Source organism: Centropristis striata, chromosome 24 (assembly GCF_030273125.1).
Source record: "Centropristis striata isolate RG_2023a ecotype Rhode Island chromosome 24, C.striata_1.0, whole genome shotgun sequence".
NCBI lineage: Eukaryota > Metazoa > Chordata > Actinopteri > Perciformes > Serranidae > Centropristis > Centropristis striata.
This window is the reverse complement of record NC_081540.1, coordinates 9,058,709-9,075,980: the sequence shown is the minus strand read 5'-3', so window position 1 is coordinate 9,075,980 and position 17,272 is coordinate 9,058,709. Positions and strand designations below refer to the sequence as shown.

The following is a 17,272-nucleotide window of genomic DNA, read 5'->3' as shown; positions in this document are numbered from 1 at the left end:
CTTGCCTGACGAAAAACCAGAAGAATATTTTAAATCGACCAAAATTAGGCTTAAAAGTTAGTTTTTATTATTATACTAAAGCTAGTCTTTGGGCACATGGGACTGCTGTTTTTGTAATGTACTATGTAATTATATTTGAAGGGAAAATTGCAGTCCCAAGTTCCCAAAAACTAAAGATGGTATGATGAGAATAGTGTGAGAAAATTAAAAATCCTGACACTGAATGTTCATAAGTGTGATTTTTCATGGGATCTGCAAATATCAGACTTTTACTGTTAGATACTTGCACAAAGTAAATATGTACCCAAATTCTGAAACGACTTACTTAATATTCATCTCATAACCAATCAAGCTTATCTTGTGTTTTCTTTTTTAATTCACTCTACAGTCGTGACAGTCAGAGCCCCTGCAAAACTTCTTATTCGTTATTTTTTTCTATGTTTGTTTGTATTTCTAAAGAAAAGAAGAATCTACCACAACAGTAAATTTATTATGTAAGATCAGTATTTTTTTTGTTTAAAATTGCACTTCACTTTTATGCTGCTGTCATAAGAATCAACAATTTTCTTTTAAATTTTACTGTTCGATACTCGCACAAGTAACTGATTTCTGAAACGACTTGCTTAATTATCTCTGGGGAAAAACCATAAGCAATACATGTGCATTTGTTATGAATACATTACTAATGATCAACAACTAGTCAACAACAACAACATTACGCAAGTCTGACAGCAAGTAGCCCAGCATGCTGTCTGTCTGCAGCCTTTTTTTTTGCAAAACTCCCTCAAAGTCAGTCCGAAATTTACTCTTATCCGGCAGCTTCTTGCTCGGTCACTCTCTCCTTTTCACTTTTTTCACTCCTGCTGTGAACATCCTCTTCAGTCTTTTCCCCTTTGAGTAGCACCAGCAAGTCAACCTGCCAGAATTCCCCCTCGCTCACCAGGCCTAGAAAGCCCTTCCTCCCAGCGGTCCAAAGCTGGCAGCAAAAAACAAGATATATTTACATATTTCACCATCTGCTGTAATGCGCCCGCTACTATCTTGCTGATGTAGTATTGACTGACAGTCAATCGAAGTTTCCCATGTCCAGTTGGAGGTTGGAGTGGTGGATGGGTCGAACAAACAGACTTTCACCTAGGAGTGCAGGATTTGCATCCCGTGTGAAAACAAAACCAAATGATTGTTAACTTGCGTTGTTTACGTAAGTTATGTGAAGCACATTTTTTTACGTAACTTGCGGTAGTCATGTCACCCTTGTAACTACTTAATATCCGCCATTTGCGTTTACTTCCGCATTTATTTACTGTTTAAACTGTCTTTCATAACACCTTACTAGGAAGTTTTTTTTTTCCCTAAACCTAGGTCAGTGGTTTTATAACATAAATCCACAGAAACTGCAGGGTTTTTTTTTCACAACCGCATGTGTGCAACGTGTGCTATTTTTAGAAAAGCGAAAGTTGTGAAACGCGAGCCGTGAGACGTACATTCATGCTGTAATTTTTGGAACTGCCACACAACCTCTTTTGCCGTTTAGGTTAGAGAACTTGTTGGACACTCCCCTGGTACACCAGCAGTCCTGGCAGCACAGCTAACAGTGGCTACAGTTGATGTTACTTTAGCAACAACTAAAGATTTCTGTCCATCACAAAACCAAAAATGGCCAAGATTGAGGCAGAGCAGCTTAGGACATCAGAGGGGAAACCAGTTTTGACAGAACCGGTAATGGCTTAGTGTCATTTGGGTTTTTTACGTCTTAAGTGTCAAACACAATAACACGACTTTGGGACAATTGTCTTTGTAATGTTATTCTAAGGTTGATTGGTTGCATTTTGTCACTGTCAGCAAACACAAATGCTTTTTCCTCTGGCAACAAGGAGATGCTGAGAATCCATTTTTTCCTCCCCTTTTTGATATTTTCAGCTTGATTGAATCAATATAAAACATTTGTCTCCTACTGTCTGTAAGACATATAAAGGAGAGCAGAAGTTGTTTAGTGATGTAAAAGCTTACAGTGAATGTTAAAGAAGCAGGTTCAGTTGGGAGTAATATTAAAAAAGATGTCATTTATTCACAAAAATACTGATAAAACAGAAGCTGAAATTGAATTACTAACAGCCGCCTACAGGAATTAAGCTCTAAGAGCCGGAGCAAGGACTTTATAGTCTTTTAATCCTCCTCTCAGGAAATCTACAGGCTGGTCCTTCCCTCCAGGCTGTGTGCAGCATGAAAGGACTGCTGAAAAAATACCTCACCTCCACTACTCATTTTCCAGTAAAATGTTAAATATTTTGTGTTATTACTAAAAAGGCTCAGTTGAAGCTCTATTAGTAAAATGGAAATGCAGATAAACTCATCCTGATCACGTCGATATCACTTTAAAAGTAACGAGACATGATTAGAAATTTGGTACACTATTATTACAGCTATTTTAATGACTTTTTTAATCACTTAATGCCAATTACAGATAAAAAATATGTGAGATTTTGGGCTATTTTGCTTTCATAACATGTCTTTTTTTTAAATAGAAGAAAGAAAACATCCAAAATACACATTTAGGTTTTTTTTCTTACTGCACTTTGTCCATTTATGTCTCCTAAATTCACCAAAAGTTAGCATTAGGTAATACCTCTTTTACTTATTCAAAGAGAAAACTTTTAAGACAAAAATAAATGTCATATATTTAACTTTAGTTTCCTTCCTATGGCAGGATTTGTTTAAAATTGGGATCTGGATAATCTTGCAGATGAGTCACTGGAATTTATTAACTCCTAACCTCCATAAAAATACATTATGGTCTTTTAGTGCAATGGGACGATAAAACCTTCGTCACTGACCCTCGCAGCGCTGCCAGAGAAGCACAAGACATCAGTGGTGATTCAGACATCTGGAGAGCCTCGAGCATCCTTCTAGCTGTCTTATTTATTGACTCTCACTCAGCTTTTAGTGCTTTACAGCCACTTTACTTACTGGGAAACTTATGTCTTATTCTAAACTAGACTTTAACACCCACCACCGGCTGCATCATTGACGTTTTTCCAGTGGAATAAAACATTTCGTTAAGATAAACGGTGTGCCCGCCAGCTGACCTGATTGTGGATTTTAAAAAGTATTTTCTGGTTTGGTGAGAACGTAAAGGTTTTTGAAATAATCAATCTACAATCATTTAATATTTGTCTCCGTTACATAAGTTTCAATGACCCATGTTTCCATGGTACCGAGTGTAACATGGTGTGGAGTAAAGACCCATTTCTTTCATAATTTTGTCCAGAAATAAGTTAAGATTTGCACAGATCTTTGTAGCTGTAAATGTAACAAATAATGCAAGTGAGGCTAAAAAAGTTCAATTAAATGTATGCATGTTATGCATTTTTCAGAATACATGTACTGTATATGACCTATATATTAATATAATGTTTGTCTATTTGATCAAATAATTATCTAGTGATATTCTCAATGGATTTAAATGCTTCATTGATCCAAAAAATGTATATTTTGACACCAAGATTGACCTTGGATGATATATTGGTTCTCATAGACTTTATATGGCTGCCATACTTCTTGATAAAGTATGAGAGCATGTGGAAAAAATGTGGTGCTTTTGTCCGACTTGTCCCCATTCTTCTCAAATAGGGTCCTAAGCCTCCTGACTAAGTCTTAAAGGGGTTCCGATGGTTTTAAGATGGTTGAAGAAGGTTTAATCAGTATATTTCCTTCAGTAGATGGTGGTCGCCATGCCTCAAGTTTGGAGAGGCAGGCAGGATACCTCCATGGAAGCTATGCTGTGGGAAAAAATAAAATAAAATATATATATATATATATATATATATATATATAGCTACAATATCTTGCCCAGGAGGCCATTATTGAGTTGAGACAAGTTGACTCAGTGCCTCTTCTCCTGTCATCACATGCACTTTTGTGGGGCGCATGTGAAAGTAGGCGGGAGGGGTGACAGCCTTTATTGGTCACAATTTCAAATGATATGAGTCATGTTATTGGTTGTACTTGAAGCAATACGATTTATGCAAAATCACAGTAATGATATTAACAAGTAAATCCAAAAATGCACAGTTGTGGTCTTGACCGGTCTTTAAATAAAATCCCAGGTCCACTTTGTCCGAGACAGAGTAAAATGCAGTCGATTCCGAGACGAGACCGAGACCTTTAAAAAGTGGTCTCGAAAATGTATTTCAGCTACCTAATAAATATATATATATATATATAAGTTTAAAGCTACAATATCTTCACCACTTTACCTTGTCATCAGACAGCCCTGGAACTGAGGCCATTATTGATGTTCTCTTCAAAGCCAGACTCCATTGACAAAAGCAATAATTTTAACTTGCAGAACCCGGGAGTTGCTGGTCAGAGAAGTCCATTTACTTAAGTACTGTACTTAAGTACAATTTTGAGGTACTTGTACTTTGAGTATTTCCATTTTATGTAACTTTATACTTTTTACTCCACTACATTTAGCTGACAGCTTTTTCTGTCATTTGTTTGACCCATCCAACACCTCAGCCTCCAACCGAATGTGGGAACCCGCCCTATTTTAAACTTGGCATGGCTGTCAATCACAACTACATCAGCAAGATGACGGGAGACGCATTACAGCGGATGGTGAAATACAGAGACATCACTCAAAAAAATAATTAAAAAAACGTGGACTTTATGTAATTTAATTACATGTAAATGTAATGTAAAAAAAAGTTAACAGATTACTGTTTAGGGAACACATATTCAACATTAATAAGTTGCTTATTAGCATGCAAATAAGTAACATATTGGCTCTTAATTAGTCGTTATTAAGTAGTTATTAATGCCTTATTCTGCATGGCCTTATTATACAACCAGTAAGACATTAACTAAGAGTTTTCCCTCAATAACCTCAGAATTATTGCTTATTAGTAGTAAGTAAGGAAGGTTTTTTATGAGTTATGATCTTAATAAGCTTTACTTCGTATGGACTTTAAGTCTCTTTAACTTTATATGTAATATTGAATGAACTCATAAGGTTTATGTAAAAGTATACGCAACCTTTAAGTAAATCTACACATTAAGTTTATGTAGAAATTTGCATTAACGTTATTTAATTTATCTATATAACTTTTAAATGAAAGAAAAACATTGCATTTCATTTGACCTTTTACATTCAACGTATGTAACACAATTACATGGAAAATTTACATGTAATTAAATTACATAAAGTCCACGTTTTTGGTTTAATTATTTTTTTGAGTGGAGCTCATTTTTCGCTCTCTGTACACACAACCTATATTGACGTTTTTGGCGGGAAAACAGGCTGGTATGGTACATGACCAAAATCCAGGCCAATGCTTTCTCCAGAGTCAGCAGGTCAGTCTATCTTTGAACAATAAGGTGATATTGGTACATAATTCTGTCTCGAAGGCTTTTTCTTTGTAGCAGCACAGTTTCCCTGTCACGACACGTGTTTCTTCTGTTTCTCCCAAATGATGATTGCTGGTGTTACCTTGCCTGCAGACCTAATTTCCCCCAGTGGGACAGTAAGTGTTGAGCTGAATTTATATGAGAGAAGTAAAGCTGCTCATGACAGCAGGGGATTTTATTTCCATTTACAGCGTCTGTCCTGAAATTGTGAAATAACGTTCAATTAGACACAAAAGTGTTGTGTTGTGGCTTTTTTTTCCCCCTCACATGTCCTTCTCTTGTGTCCTGTCCAGAGGCAGGACGGCCTGATGCAACGCTACATCCGAGAGGTGAACACGTCCAGCCGCTGGTGTGTGCTGTGGGACCTGGACGAGGACACACACTACAGCGTCCAGGTGAGACACACACACACACACACACACAAACACACACACACACTCTTGTACTTCTATATTTGTGAGGGCCCTCATTGTAATAGTGAATTTCCTTTCAGGGTTCTAATAGTTTTGGATTTTTCATTAGATTTAGTTTTAATTTTGTTATGAATTTTTTTTAAGTCAGTTAATTTTAATGAGTTTTTAGATTGACTTTGCTAGTTTTAGTTTAGTATTATTTTTTAAATGCTTGAGTTTTAGTTTAGTTTTTATTAGTTTTAATGTTTTAGTTTTTTGTAATGTGGTATTTGTTGGGTGGGAGATTAAAAGAGGTCACAGTTAATTTTGCCTTTATTTCCTTTGCCTTATCCATCTTCATTATGTATGAAAAAAGTTGACAAAGACGAAAACGAAGCACATTTTCACTATAATTTTAGTTAGTTTTGTATCCACACAATACAGTTTCAGTTAATTATCATTATCATGTAACCTTAATACTTAAAATAAATCTCAAAAAAGCCTTTAAAGAAGTGAGGACCGGCCGAAATGTCCTCACTTTGCAGAAATGTCCTCACTCTGTTGGTTAGAAACGTGTTCTGGTCCTCACTATGTAGGAAGTACAAGAACACACACACACACACACACACACACACACACATTTATGTTTTTAAGAAGCAGCCTCAGTCGATGCATCTAGTTTGGATTAATTTGTTGTCGTCTTTAAACAAAGGAAATATCTGAGTATGTGTGACAGTAAATAGCTAATTTATTGATGAATTGATAATTCAGTTGTAAATGCATGATAATTACATGCTGACATGATTAGAAATTTGGTACACTATTATAGCAGCTATTTTAATGACCACTTAATGCCAATTACAGATGAAAATATGTGAGATTTTGGGCTATTTTGCTTTCATAGCATGTCTTTTTTTTTTTAAATAGTAGAAAGAAAACATCCAAAATACACATTTAAGTGTTAAAAAAGCCTAACTTTGCAGCATTATTTCTTCAACCTCCGGACACGATATCCTGACACACATTCTAGTTTCATATGTAAGTTAGTATCTCCAGTTTCCTAAAAGTGAGCCTGCTCCGGGAAAAAAACAAAAAAGGCAAAAATACTTTTTTTTTTTTTGGTGTACTCCTTGTCTGCGTGTTGTGCTATTTGTTTATTTTTCCCCTTTTCTGTGGTTTGTCATGTGAGTGCTTTATGTGGGAAAGAAAAAATAAGAAAAAAGAAAAAAAAAGGCAAAAATACTAACGGCCCTCTTGCAGTCAAATGCTAAATATCGATATCGGCCATGAATCGATATAATATTGCCACGCAAAATATTACGATACTATACTGTATCAATTTTTCCCCCACATCTAAAGAAGACTGAGTTTCTGTTGAATGCTCTGGAAAGAGCTACAAGCGAATTTGAGTTAAGATTCTTTTTGTAACACTGTGTAAAAATGAACTGCTTCAACACTGCAGCTGCAAATGAGATTCTCTCTTCAGATGTCAGGAGGGCAGCTTTAACTGCAGAGCTTCACTGATGTTAAACTGCTTTTTAGAAATTCACTATTCTTTCATTCTTATTAAAACGTCCTCTCGGTGTATAATTAACATAACATCAAACTTTCTTTAAACAGAACAAAGTTTCTTAAATCAAAAGCCCGCACAAACTACAGCTACTCTCTGAGGGAGGGAGTATCTAATGTGACTCCATTATAGTGACTCTATTAAACTTTTTATAATCCATTATAGCTTAATAGACTGATACAGATTGTCCTTCAGCTGGAGGACTTGTTAAATGTGCTCGTCAGCAGGCGGGATGTCATTGAGCGATGCACTGAAGCCTCGCCAGCACCAGGAAGTCCAAACTTCCCACCTCTGACCTCCTTGTAGGGCAGAGCAGGTAAAATTAGACCATTTCCCTATGGCGTTTGGTAAAGTTTTTTGTTCATTATTGTAAGTTTGCGGCAGGATAAACAGGCTGTTGTATAAAAAAAAATGATGGTTTCAGTAGGATATTTTTTGTCCTTCAGGGTCTGTCTTAACAAACGGACACAAATAATAATAATAATTTAAAAAATAAAAAATAAAATAAAAATTATATATATATATATATATATATATATATATATATATATGAATGAATGAATGAATAAATAAAAATAAAATAACACTGAGATAAATCTTTTAACCAAAAAATCAGTTTATCATAATATTATAATATAATAGAATGTGTGATTTTATGCTGTTGTATTAAAAAAAATATGGTTTCAATAGGACTTTTTTTGTCCTTCAGGGTCAGTCTATTATAGACTTGCTATAGGATCTGAGGCTGAACTTCCAAAATAAAATAATTTAATAAAATAAAAAAACACCCTTGCCAAAATTGATTTCCTATGTGTTTAAATGAGGAATGAATAATTAAACAACCAGAAATATCTGGTTAAGCAAAAGTGTTTAAGTATTAAAAGTATTAAAATGTCCCCTGCGATGGTGAAACTGTTATATATGATATCATTAGATTATTATTACTCATGCATTATTGTAAAAGCAGGATTTTACTGCTGTAGTTGGTCGAGGTGGAACTCATTTTAACATTACAATAAATTCTATAATGGATTAACCTGCTGATCATTTTCTTCATTAATCAACTGATTGTTTGGTTTGTAAACATTTTTTGCTGAAACTTTCTTTCCAATTAGAGAAGCCTTTTTGGAGACTTTTATAATAATTCTTGACCTCATAGTGTAATGAAATGTTGTAATTAACTTTAGTTTTGTCCCCTCCTCTGCCTTGATTGCCCTAGAACGACTTGCACCAACCTACGCAGAAAACTGTTAACCTTTGGGTTTAATATGTAGGCGGAAGCACAGTTAAACCTCTTGTGTGTGACACTGTGGCCCTCTGATGGATTTCTCTCCCTGTATAATTGTCGAATTTAATACCTTCTGCTTTCAGTTTTTTATTCGAACGAGAAAGACACCATCAAACTGGTGTGTTTCCTGCAAGTGTCTTCATTTTTTCCGTTGTTTCTCACTTTCCCCGCTTTGCTGAAATGTCCCCAAATGAGTCTTTAGCTGAAATTCCCTCTTTAATCTTCCGAGCTTTCAGTCTGCTTCTGCATTTACAGCACCGCTCGTCCTCCAACGATCATTCAGGAGCCTGGCCAAAAACCAAAGCACCATTTGCTCGCTAAATATACCCTCGCGAGCCAGTTTCTTGTCATCGTTACATAATGTCATCCTCTGTTCATGTCAGCGGGGAAGGTACCCAGTGTTCAGCCGCAACTATAGGCTCCATCTTTGTTTCTATAAACACACGAGGAGCACTTTAACCTGAAGATCTCTGTCTTTTTGGGGGCGTTTAGGTGCAGTCTGTTGGGCCAAATGGAGACAGCCAGCCCAGCAGAGCCGTCCACTTCAGGACTCTGGAGAGGACCGACCATTACCCAGCTGGAGTCCTGGATCACCGTAAATAAACACAAACACATGCAGTCAAATACAGCCAAGACTCCAAATAAACAGTGTAAAATATACACATAAAAACACAATGAAATTCAGAATGAGTGTATGTACACTGTAATAAAAAAACTGGGTAACGCTTTATATTAAGGTCCTTGTAATAACCATTAATTAACAAGTAATAAGGCCCTTGTAAGTCCTTACAAGATGCTTATTAACATTATTGTGTGTTTATAAGCTTATATAAGTGTTAATAATGGCATTACAAACACCCATGACCACCCATTATGTCTTTGCCATGCCTTTATTTATCTTATTTTGTTTGCTCATTGATATTAAAATTTACTTTATTGCTCATCTATTATAAGTTAACTATAAGTTAACTATGCTTTTTGCAACTACCGGATCTAAAGCGAGAACAATGCCTTATTACTTGTTAATTAATGGTTATTTAGGACCTTATTATAAAGCGTTACCAAAAACTGCAGCTGTGCCAGAACTTTAATTTCTTTTAATTTGCGCAACCTTTTGTAATATTATGGTAAAATTATATTGGCACTGTTGATTTCACGTTTAAGATTGCCATTTTATTCCATATTTTATCGTAAAAAAAAAAAAAGTTTTTCCATTAAAAGAAATGCTGTCATATAATTGACAAGAAAATACTTTATAAATGATTTTAACAATAAATATTACAGTATATTTTTGTTAGAGACATGGTGTTTAGTACTTTTAACAGTGTGAAAAGGTATTTTTACAAAAAATAAATGCAAAATTACAGTGATGGCTTGTATATATTACAGTATATTTTTGTTACAAACACGGTGCCAGTGTATTTTACAGTGGAGTAATAGATTTAAAAAAGAAAAAACCTATAAAAAAAAAAAAAACTGTTATGTCTGATATATACATTTACGGTGTGTCATTGTTATTGAAACTGAATTAACCCATTTATCATTTTACGGTCTTTTACTGTCATGGTTTAGCAGTAGTAAAATCTACAGACATTTTTTACGGTGTACTTACAAAAAACTAGTTTCACAGTTTAGCATTAGATATATTCTCTTCGTTCTGATTAAAATTAAATGTAAATCACAAAGATTTTTTGCAAATCATTGGCATCTGCTTTTATTATGTTTTTACTGCATCCCAACTTTTATGGATGCAGATATACTGAACTTTTATGGATGCAGATGTACATGTATATTTTACTTATCTTTTTGCAAGATTTCCCGACACCATGACTCACAGTTTATCAATTCAAATGTGCATTTTTAAGAGGAAAAATAAAAGAATCAAAGGGGGAAAAATACACATGTATGTGCAGGTTTTGTAACATTTTTGCAGTAATTGTCCTAAAATTCTGAGACCTATGTTCTAACAAAAGCATGAACTAATTTTTCTGCATCAGGATGTGTCTATTTTTTGCAATAAGTGAAAAATGCAGTCCTTGAATTTGGATCTAAATGACAGCTCCTGATCAAAGATAACTCCAAAATTCCTTACGGTGGTATTGGAGGCCAGGGTTATGTCATCTAATTATATATTTACATAATGAGTTTTGGAGGTGTTCGGGTCCCAGCACAATCACTTCAGTTTTATCTGAGTTTAACAGAAGTTGTGGACCATCCAGGTTTTTATGTCCTTGAGGCATGCATGAAGTTTGGCTAGCTGATCAATTTAGCCAGGCTTGAATCATATGTCTGCACAAAATCCCAAATGTTTTCAGTGGTTTTCAAATCACAGAAATCTGTCATTTTGATAAACTGTCTGCCAATGGCACCTTATCACCTTTTGCATGCATGAGCGTTGTCATAAATTGACTTTTTATCCAGTTTTAAGCAACATTTTTATGATACACTTTTTAAGTCTTGGTGCTAACCAGATGGAGAATTTAAGTCCTCAGATCTTACTTCAGTAAAAGTACTAATACCACACTGTGAAATTACTCCACTACAAGTAAAAGTCCTGCATTTAAAACTTCCTGAAGTAAAGTACAAAAGTATCAGCATCAAAATGTACTTAAAGTATCAAAAGTAAAAGTACTCGTTATGCAGAATGAACCCACTTAGACTGTTTTAAATATTCTAAATGTATTATTACATTATTTGTACTGATGCTTTTATGTAAGCAGTGTTTTAATTTTGTAAAGACAGGGCTCATTTCACTACTTAATATACTGTTATAAGATTTAATTTAACTTTAAATTGATCATGGTTTTTTTTATGTTAAATCTCAACTTATAAAGTAACTAAAGCTAAATGTAGTGGAGTAAAAAGTACAATATTTGCCTCTAAATGAAGTGGAGTAGAAGTAAGAAGTTACATAAAATGGAAATACTCAAGTAAAGAACAAGGGTAACACTTTACAAAACCATAATTTATAAATGGTAAACAATGTTTAATCATCATTTATAAACCGTATATAGGCCTTTTAGAATGGTAAATATATAACTTATTAATGTTTAACTAACTAAATCATTTATAAATGGCGAAAAAGTTTATAGTTACTTTCCATTAACAAAATATAGTAATAAGATAAATAGTTTTAGTTGCACTCATAACATTTTTAACATCCTAAGTATGTTAATGATTTTAATTTTTCCATCACTGCATCTGGGTCATTAGTTTTCAAAAAAACAAGCTGAGCCTCTTTGGATTTTTTTATTCAGCAGCTACTACAACCATCATCTCCGTATCTTTTTGTCCTTGTTGTGTGTTTTTGTCCTCAGATGAACCGGCGATGGAAGGTCTGGGCATGACTCCTCACTTACAGACAGGAGAGCTGCTCATTATCACCACGGTGCTGCTGCTGTGGGCAGGTCAGCCTGCGTGTGTGTGTTTATCATTGGTGAAGCACCCATTCAGTTACTTTACATAAGTACAAATGCCACACAGTAAAAATAATGTTATATAATCTGTATATGCAAGAATAATTAGGTTGACTTATGTGAATCCCTGCATCTCTACATTAATATTATTCTATTATTCAACTTTCACTGAGATAAATCTTTTTAAAAAAAGACACAAAATTACAAAAAAAGACACAAAATGACAGAAAAAAACTAAATGACCAAAAAAGACACAAAATTACAAAAAGAGACACAAAATGACCGAAAAAAAACACAATTACTTAAAAAAGACACAAAATGACCAAAAAATACACGAAATTACTAAAAAAAAGACACAAAATGACCAAAAAAGACACAAAATGACAGAAAAAACACTAAATTACTTAAAACAAGACATAAAATTACCAAAAAATACACAAAACTACTAAAAAAAGACACAAAATTATTAGAAAAAGACACAAAATGACCAAAAAACCCCCCCACAAAATTACTAAAAGAAGATACAAAATTATAAATTAAAAAAAAAGACACACATTTTTTTTTTTTAAAAAGACACAAAATTACCAAAAAAAGACAAAAAATTACATTACATTACATTTCCACTTCTTCCGGTAGAAACAAGTGAAACAAAGCTCCAGCTTCCACACACAACACAGTAAAGTGCCATTCATATAAAATTCATATTAAACTTTCATATTAAGGTGAGGGCCACAAATATTGTCACGAGGGCCGCGAGTTTGAGACCCATGATGTATAGTTTCTATGCATGTATTTGGAGTTTCCTGTGTTTTTGACGTTCTAACTTCCTCCTCTTCATCCTCCCTCAAGCGGTCATCGCCCTCTTCTGCCGACAGTATGACATCATCAAAGACAACGACTCCAACGGGTGCAAAGAGAAAGCCAAGAGGCCGCTGGTCCGAGCGTCGCCCTACTACAACCCCTCCGTCAGCAGCTCGCCCATCTACCACAACGGAGCCGTGCGCAGCAGCAGGGTGACTCATTCATACTCTCTGAACCTCATTAAGAAAACTTCACATTTTCAAAACTCGCTCTCATTTGGTTGCAGCACCTCTCTATAATGCATGATCACTGTCGTCTGCCAGGAGTATGTTGTTTCCTCTCTGAAGAGCCTTTGTAGTTGCATCAGAGATCTCCTAGCAACCAGAGCTGCTGCCATCATGGCTAAATATAAAACAACCGGGATAGAAAAAGAGAGCGCTTGTTGGGTTTGTTGCTGCTGTGGATCTAATCAGTGACAAGCTCGGTAAAAGTGTCTGACGAGGACGGTTTGTTTCCAAATATAGGACCAAATATAAAGTGAGTTCTTGGCAGTCGCTGCCAGAGTACAGAGCCGATCAGTCAGATGCTCAAGCAAAGTTGTTCTGCTTTTTGCTCAACATGATTCGATTACTGTCGGACTCAAGCATGTTTCTGATGAACTGGCTCGCCAATTTAACGTCGTTAATACCTCCGAAGGCGGTACAGAGACGGGATCACTTGGTTCCTCAATCAAGGTGAAATGTCACAGAGGTGTAAATATGATGGCTACACCAGCTTTATATTCATATCCAATTTATGCAAATCCAAGACGGTTTAGGGACCGCAGTCTGCAGAAACATTCAAATACAATGGGTGAAAATAACACATTTTAAATGCATTTGAAAAACTGTAGTTTTTGCCTTAAACTGCATGGGGATAAACATATGTAACCAGCTTCACTGTGAACAGAATTGTTCACATACTTGCCTCTTTACAATGTATGTAACTAAAAGGTTTACATTAGAAAACAAAGGAGTGAAACCATATAGAAATACCGTATTTGCAGGATGTATTTCTTGTTAAGATTTTGTTCCAAAAATTGCCTTATTTATGATGTACTTATCAAAATAATGGCTGTTTAGTATTCCACTAGTAATAATTTATTCAGTTCCTCCTCTTGTCACTTTAGCTGCATTTGAGAAAATAGATTATTAACCCTGTCATATGCCTCATTATCATACTCACATCACCAATTATCTTATTTTCAGCCAAAACCACAAGCTGTATATAAATAATGGACGTAGTCACCATGAGGTTTGTGGACTGCCCGTTTGAAGCATCGAGTTCAAATTTACGGCTGTTGCCATCTTGTTTTTTGAAACTGGGAGAAACCATATTTGTACTGGTGTAACTAAAAATAAACTGTTAACCCTAAAACTAAATGTATGTTCCTTACCGGAGAGATTGAACATCCGACTCCTTGGAGTGTCTTTTAGTTTAACCCAACACTGAACAAGACATTTTTATACGAGGTGAAAGTACCAAAGCTCAGAGATGGAAACATAGACAACGACAACAGAGGTAGCTACGCCCCAAATCATAAGCTTCTTTATCATCTATTTTCTTCTAAATGGGACCATTATTTACACAGTTAACATCATATTGTCTTGATGAAAATTTGAAAACTAGTGATTGAGACCATAATTTTTAAGAGTTAATAAATCAAGTGAGAAGTTGTCTTATTTTATATTAAGATAGATAGGACCGGAGATATTTTGCAACTACCATTGGCGACCCCTGTTGGAAGTTTTAACAATTGCAGGCTTATGGGACTTCCGAGCTTCACTGCTCAAACCAGGTGGCAACCTCCGGGTCTGAGCAGGGAGGCAAACCAGGAAATGCCTTAAACTGCATTCAACCGAAAATTCCAGCAGGGGGCACTGATGGCGGCTGCAGAAATTTCAATACAAAATTTGAAAACTTCTCACTTGATTTATTACCTCAGAAATTTTTTAAGGGCAACACTATGGTTTCAATCACTAGTAAAAAAATCTTCCTCAAGACAATATGATGTTAATTATTCAAATAATGGCCCCAATTAGAAGAAAATAGAAGATAAAGAATCGTATAATTTGAGTGATTTCTACCACTGCCAAAGCTATGACAGCATCAACTGGTCTCATAACTTTCACCCTTTCACTGTATTTTCACTTAATGACAGTTTATTTGAACGTTTTGTTTAGTCAAAATGTCTTGTTCAGCGTTTGGTTGCTCCCCAAAACCAGCAGGACCAGAAGACCCTGATGTTTACTACTACCCAATCATCCAGCATTATTATGGAAGTCCTCCATACTCTCAAACTACTCAACCTCCAGTTGACACAACAAAGCCCACAACCGCTCCTACAACCACTCCCACAACTACTAAAGTGTGTTCTAGTAAAACAAAACCAAGCAGTAATGTCTATCCAGGTCCAATGAAGCCAAATGTTCCTTACTACGAGAACCCCTATCCTCGACAAGTTGCCGTCATCAGGAGAGAAACCCTATATACATATAAAAAAACGTTTAGCGGTTTGGTCTCATAACTTTGACCCTTTCACTGTATTTTCACTTAATGACAGTTTATTTGAACGTTTTGTTCAGTCAAAATGTCTTGTTCAGCGTTTGGTTGGACTAGCAGAAAACTGAGCAGCGACTCCTTGGAGTGTCTGAGGTAAATAACAAACATTTTGTTTTTGTTTTTTGCTAGCCAAAACTAACATCCCAGTTAATGCTAACATGAATTAGCAGCTGAACTCGATGCTTCCAACGGGCAGTCCACGAAACCAATGGGTGACGTCCGATGACTACATCCATTATTTATACAGTCTATGGCTCAAACCCAATGGCAATTAAGTGGGAAGACTGTGTGAAATGTCAGGTCATTGATTGGCCAATACATCTTTACCAGGCATAGTGTATGAAGGCACGTGGCGGTGCATGTGAAAGTGGCCCATGGGAGGTTTATGAGTCATGATCATATATGTGCCCCTTTCAGTTTCTGACTCATGTGTTTATGCAAACAGCTCACTCTCTCGTCTCTTTCTCTCTTTCAGCTGCACAGAGCCTCGTCCTCCATCAGCATCATCAGAGTCTGATGAACCTTCTGCCTGCAGAACTTCAGTGGGATTATCATGATGAACAGAGAATTTATAGACCTGCCAGAGAGGCTAATTTATTGTAAAATATGGAGGAGAAAGTGAGAGAACTCCCTTCAAATGAAACTGTGGAAGAAATGGACGACTACTGCCCTCTAGTGGCCGAACACTGCAGCATTAAAAACACACCAGGGACAAGCACTCTGCAGCTTTTTTAGAGCTTTTCCAGGAGCAAGAGGAAACATTCACACCTGCAGCCAAACTACTTTCCTGTTGTACAAAATATGTTTTATTTCTATCACTTCTTCTTCTTCTTCTATCTGGTTTAAATTGTGAATATTTGCCAGCATGTCGGCCGCAAATGAATTCAAAAAGTCTGTGTCAAAAGTTGGTTTCACAAGTCAGTAACTCTTTACAATAATGGTAAAAAATGCACATTAGCTATTGCAGTAATAAGCATCAAATTCAATTGAATTAATTAACTATTAACTAATGGGTTTACTAACGATTCCTAATGGTGTTCATGCCAACTAAGGTACTAATTAATATTTTTTGATAGCTATCTATGGAAGGCAGAGGATACCAAATGGTTAAAATTAATTATTTCCTCTGATGTTGAACAATCAAAAAGGGTGAGAGGAAAATATATTAAAGTCCTTAAAAAGGCGATTGATTCTGAATAAGTAAAGAAGAAAATTAACACAGAATTATCTGTTTATTTAACATTTTATAAAATAAGAATTGTCGACATTTGTTTTTTTATATTACTTTTGGTGTATTTATTGACATATTATGAATTTATTATTTTAGCAGCCTCCTTAATGAACAAGAAACATGTTTTAACTTAAAAAAGGGTCACAGAGTTTTAAAATGTCAATATTGTTAAATAATGCATTAACAACATTCACAATAATTAATATAGCCTTATTGTAAAGTGTGTGTGTGTGCGCGCGCGTTCCACATTTTACTTCACCTCGTATGTATTTTTCATCTCTAAATCAATAAGTAGGTTTACATCACTTACATCAAAAATAGTGTAAAATATGTAATTATTATATGTAAATAGGTCAAAAAATATTGTAATTTAAGTGTTATTCAACATTTTGAATGTATTATATGATTAAATTTACACTTTAAACATTCACAATCCGTTTAATTGCTCATTTTACCATTTTATTAATGTTATCAGATACTTTATATTGTAATTTGCTGGCCACAAAAAAAATCAGATTTACAAAATAATTGAATCAGCTGGAAGTATCCAGTTATGTGAAGTTA

The 17,272-nt window shown here is 35.2% G+C and overlaps 1 protein-coding gene across 4 annotated transcripts in view; it reads left to right on the top strand.

The window, feature by feature from the left end:
• Positions 1-16,636, top strand: part of LOC131962731 (fibronectin type III domain-containing protein 4-like) — a 138,428-nt gene extending 121,792 nt beyond the window's left edge. For 3 of the 4 annotated variants that reach the window (XM_059327776.1, XM_059327775.1, XM_059327774.1), the window contains 5 exons: positions 5,703-5,804; positions 9,152-9,254; positions 11,977-12,066; positions 12,925-13,088; positions 15,953-16,636. In XM_059327776.1, the coding sequence (XP_059183759.1) occupies positions 5,703-5,804; positions 9,152-9,254; positions 11,977-12,066; positions 12,925-13,088; positions 15,953-15,994 (501 nt within the window). In that variant the 3' untranslated portion in view covers positions 15,995-16,636. Of the gene's footprint in view, positions 1-4,224; positions 4,621-5,702; positions 5,805-9,151; positions 9,255-11,976; positions 12,067-12,924; positions 13,089-15,952 lie in introns of those variants that run through there. The other variant, XM_059327777.1, reaches the window with a different exon arrangement.
• Positions 16,637-17,272: the final 636 nt, after the last annotated feature.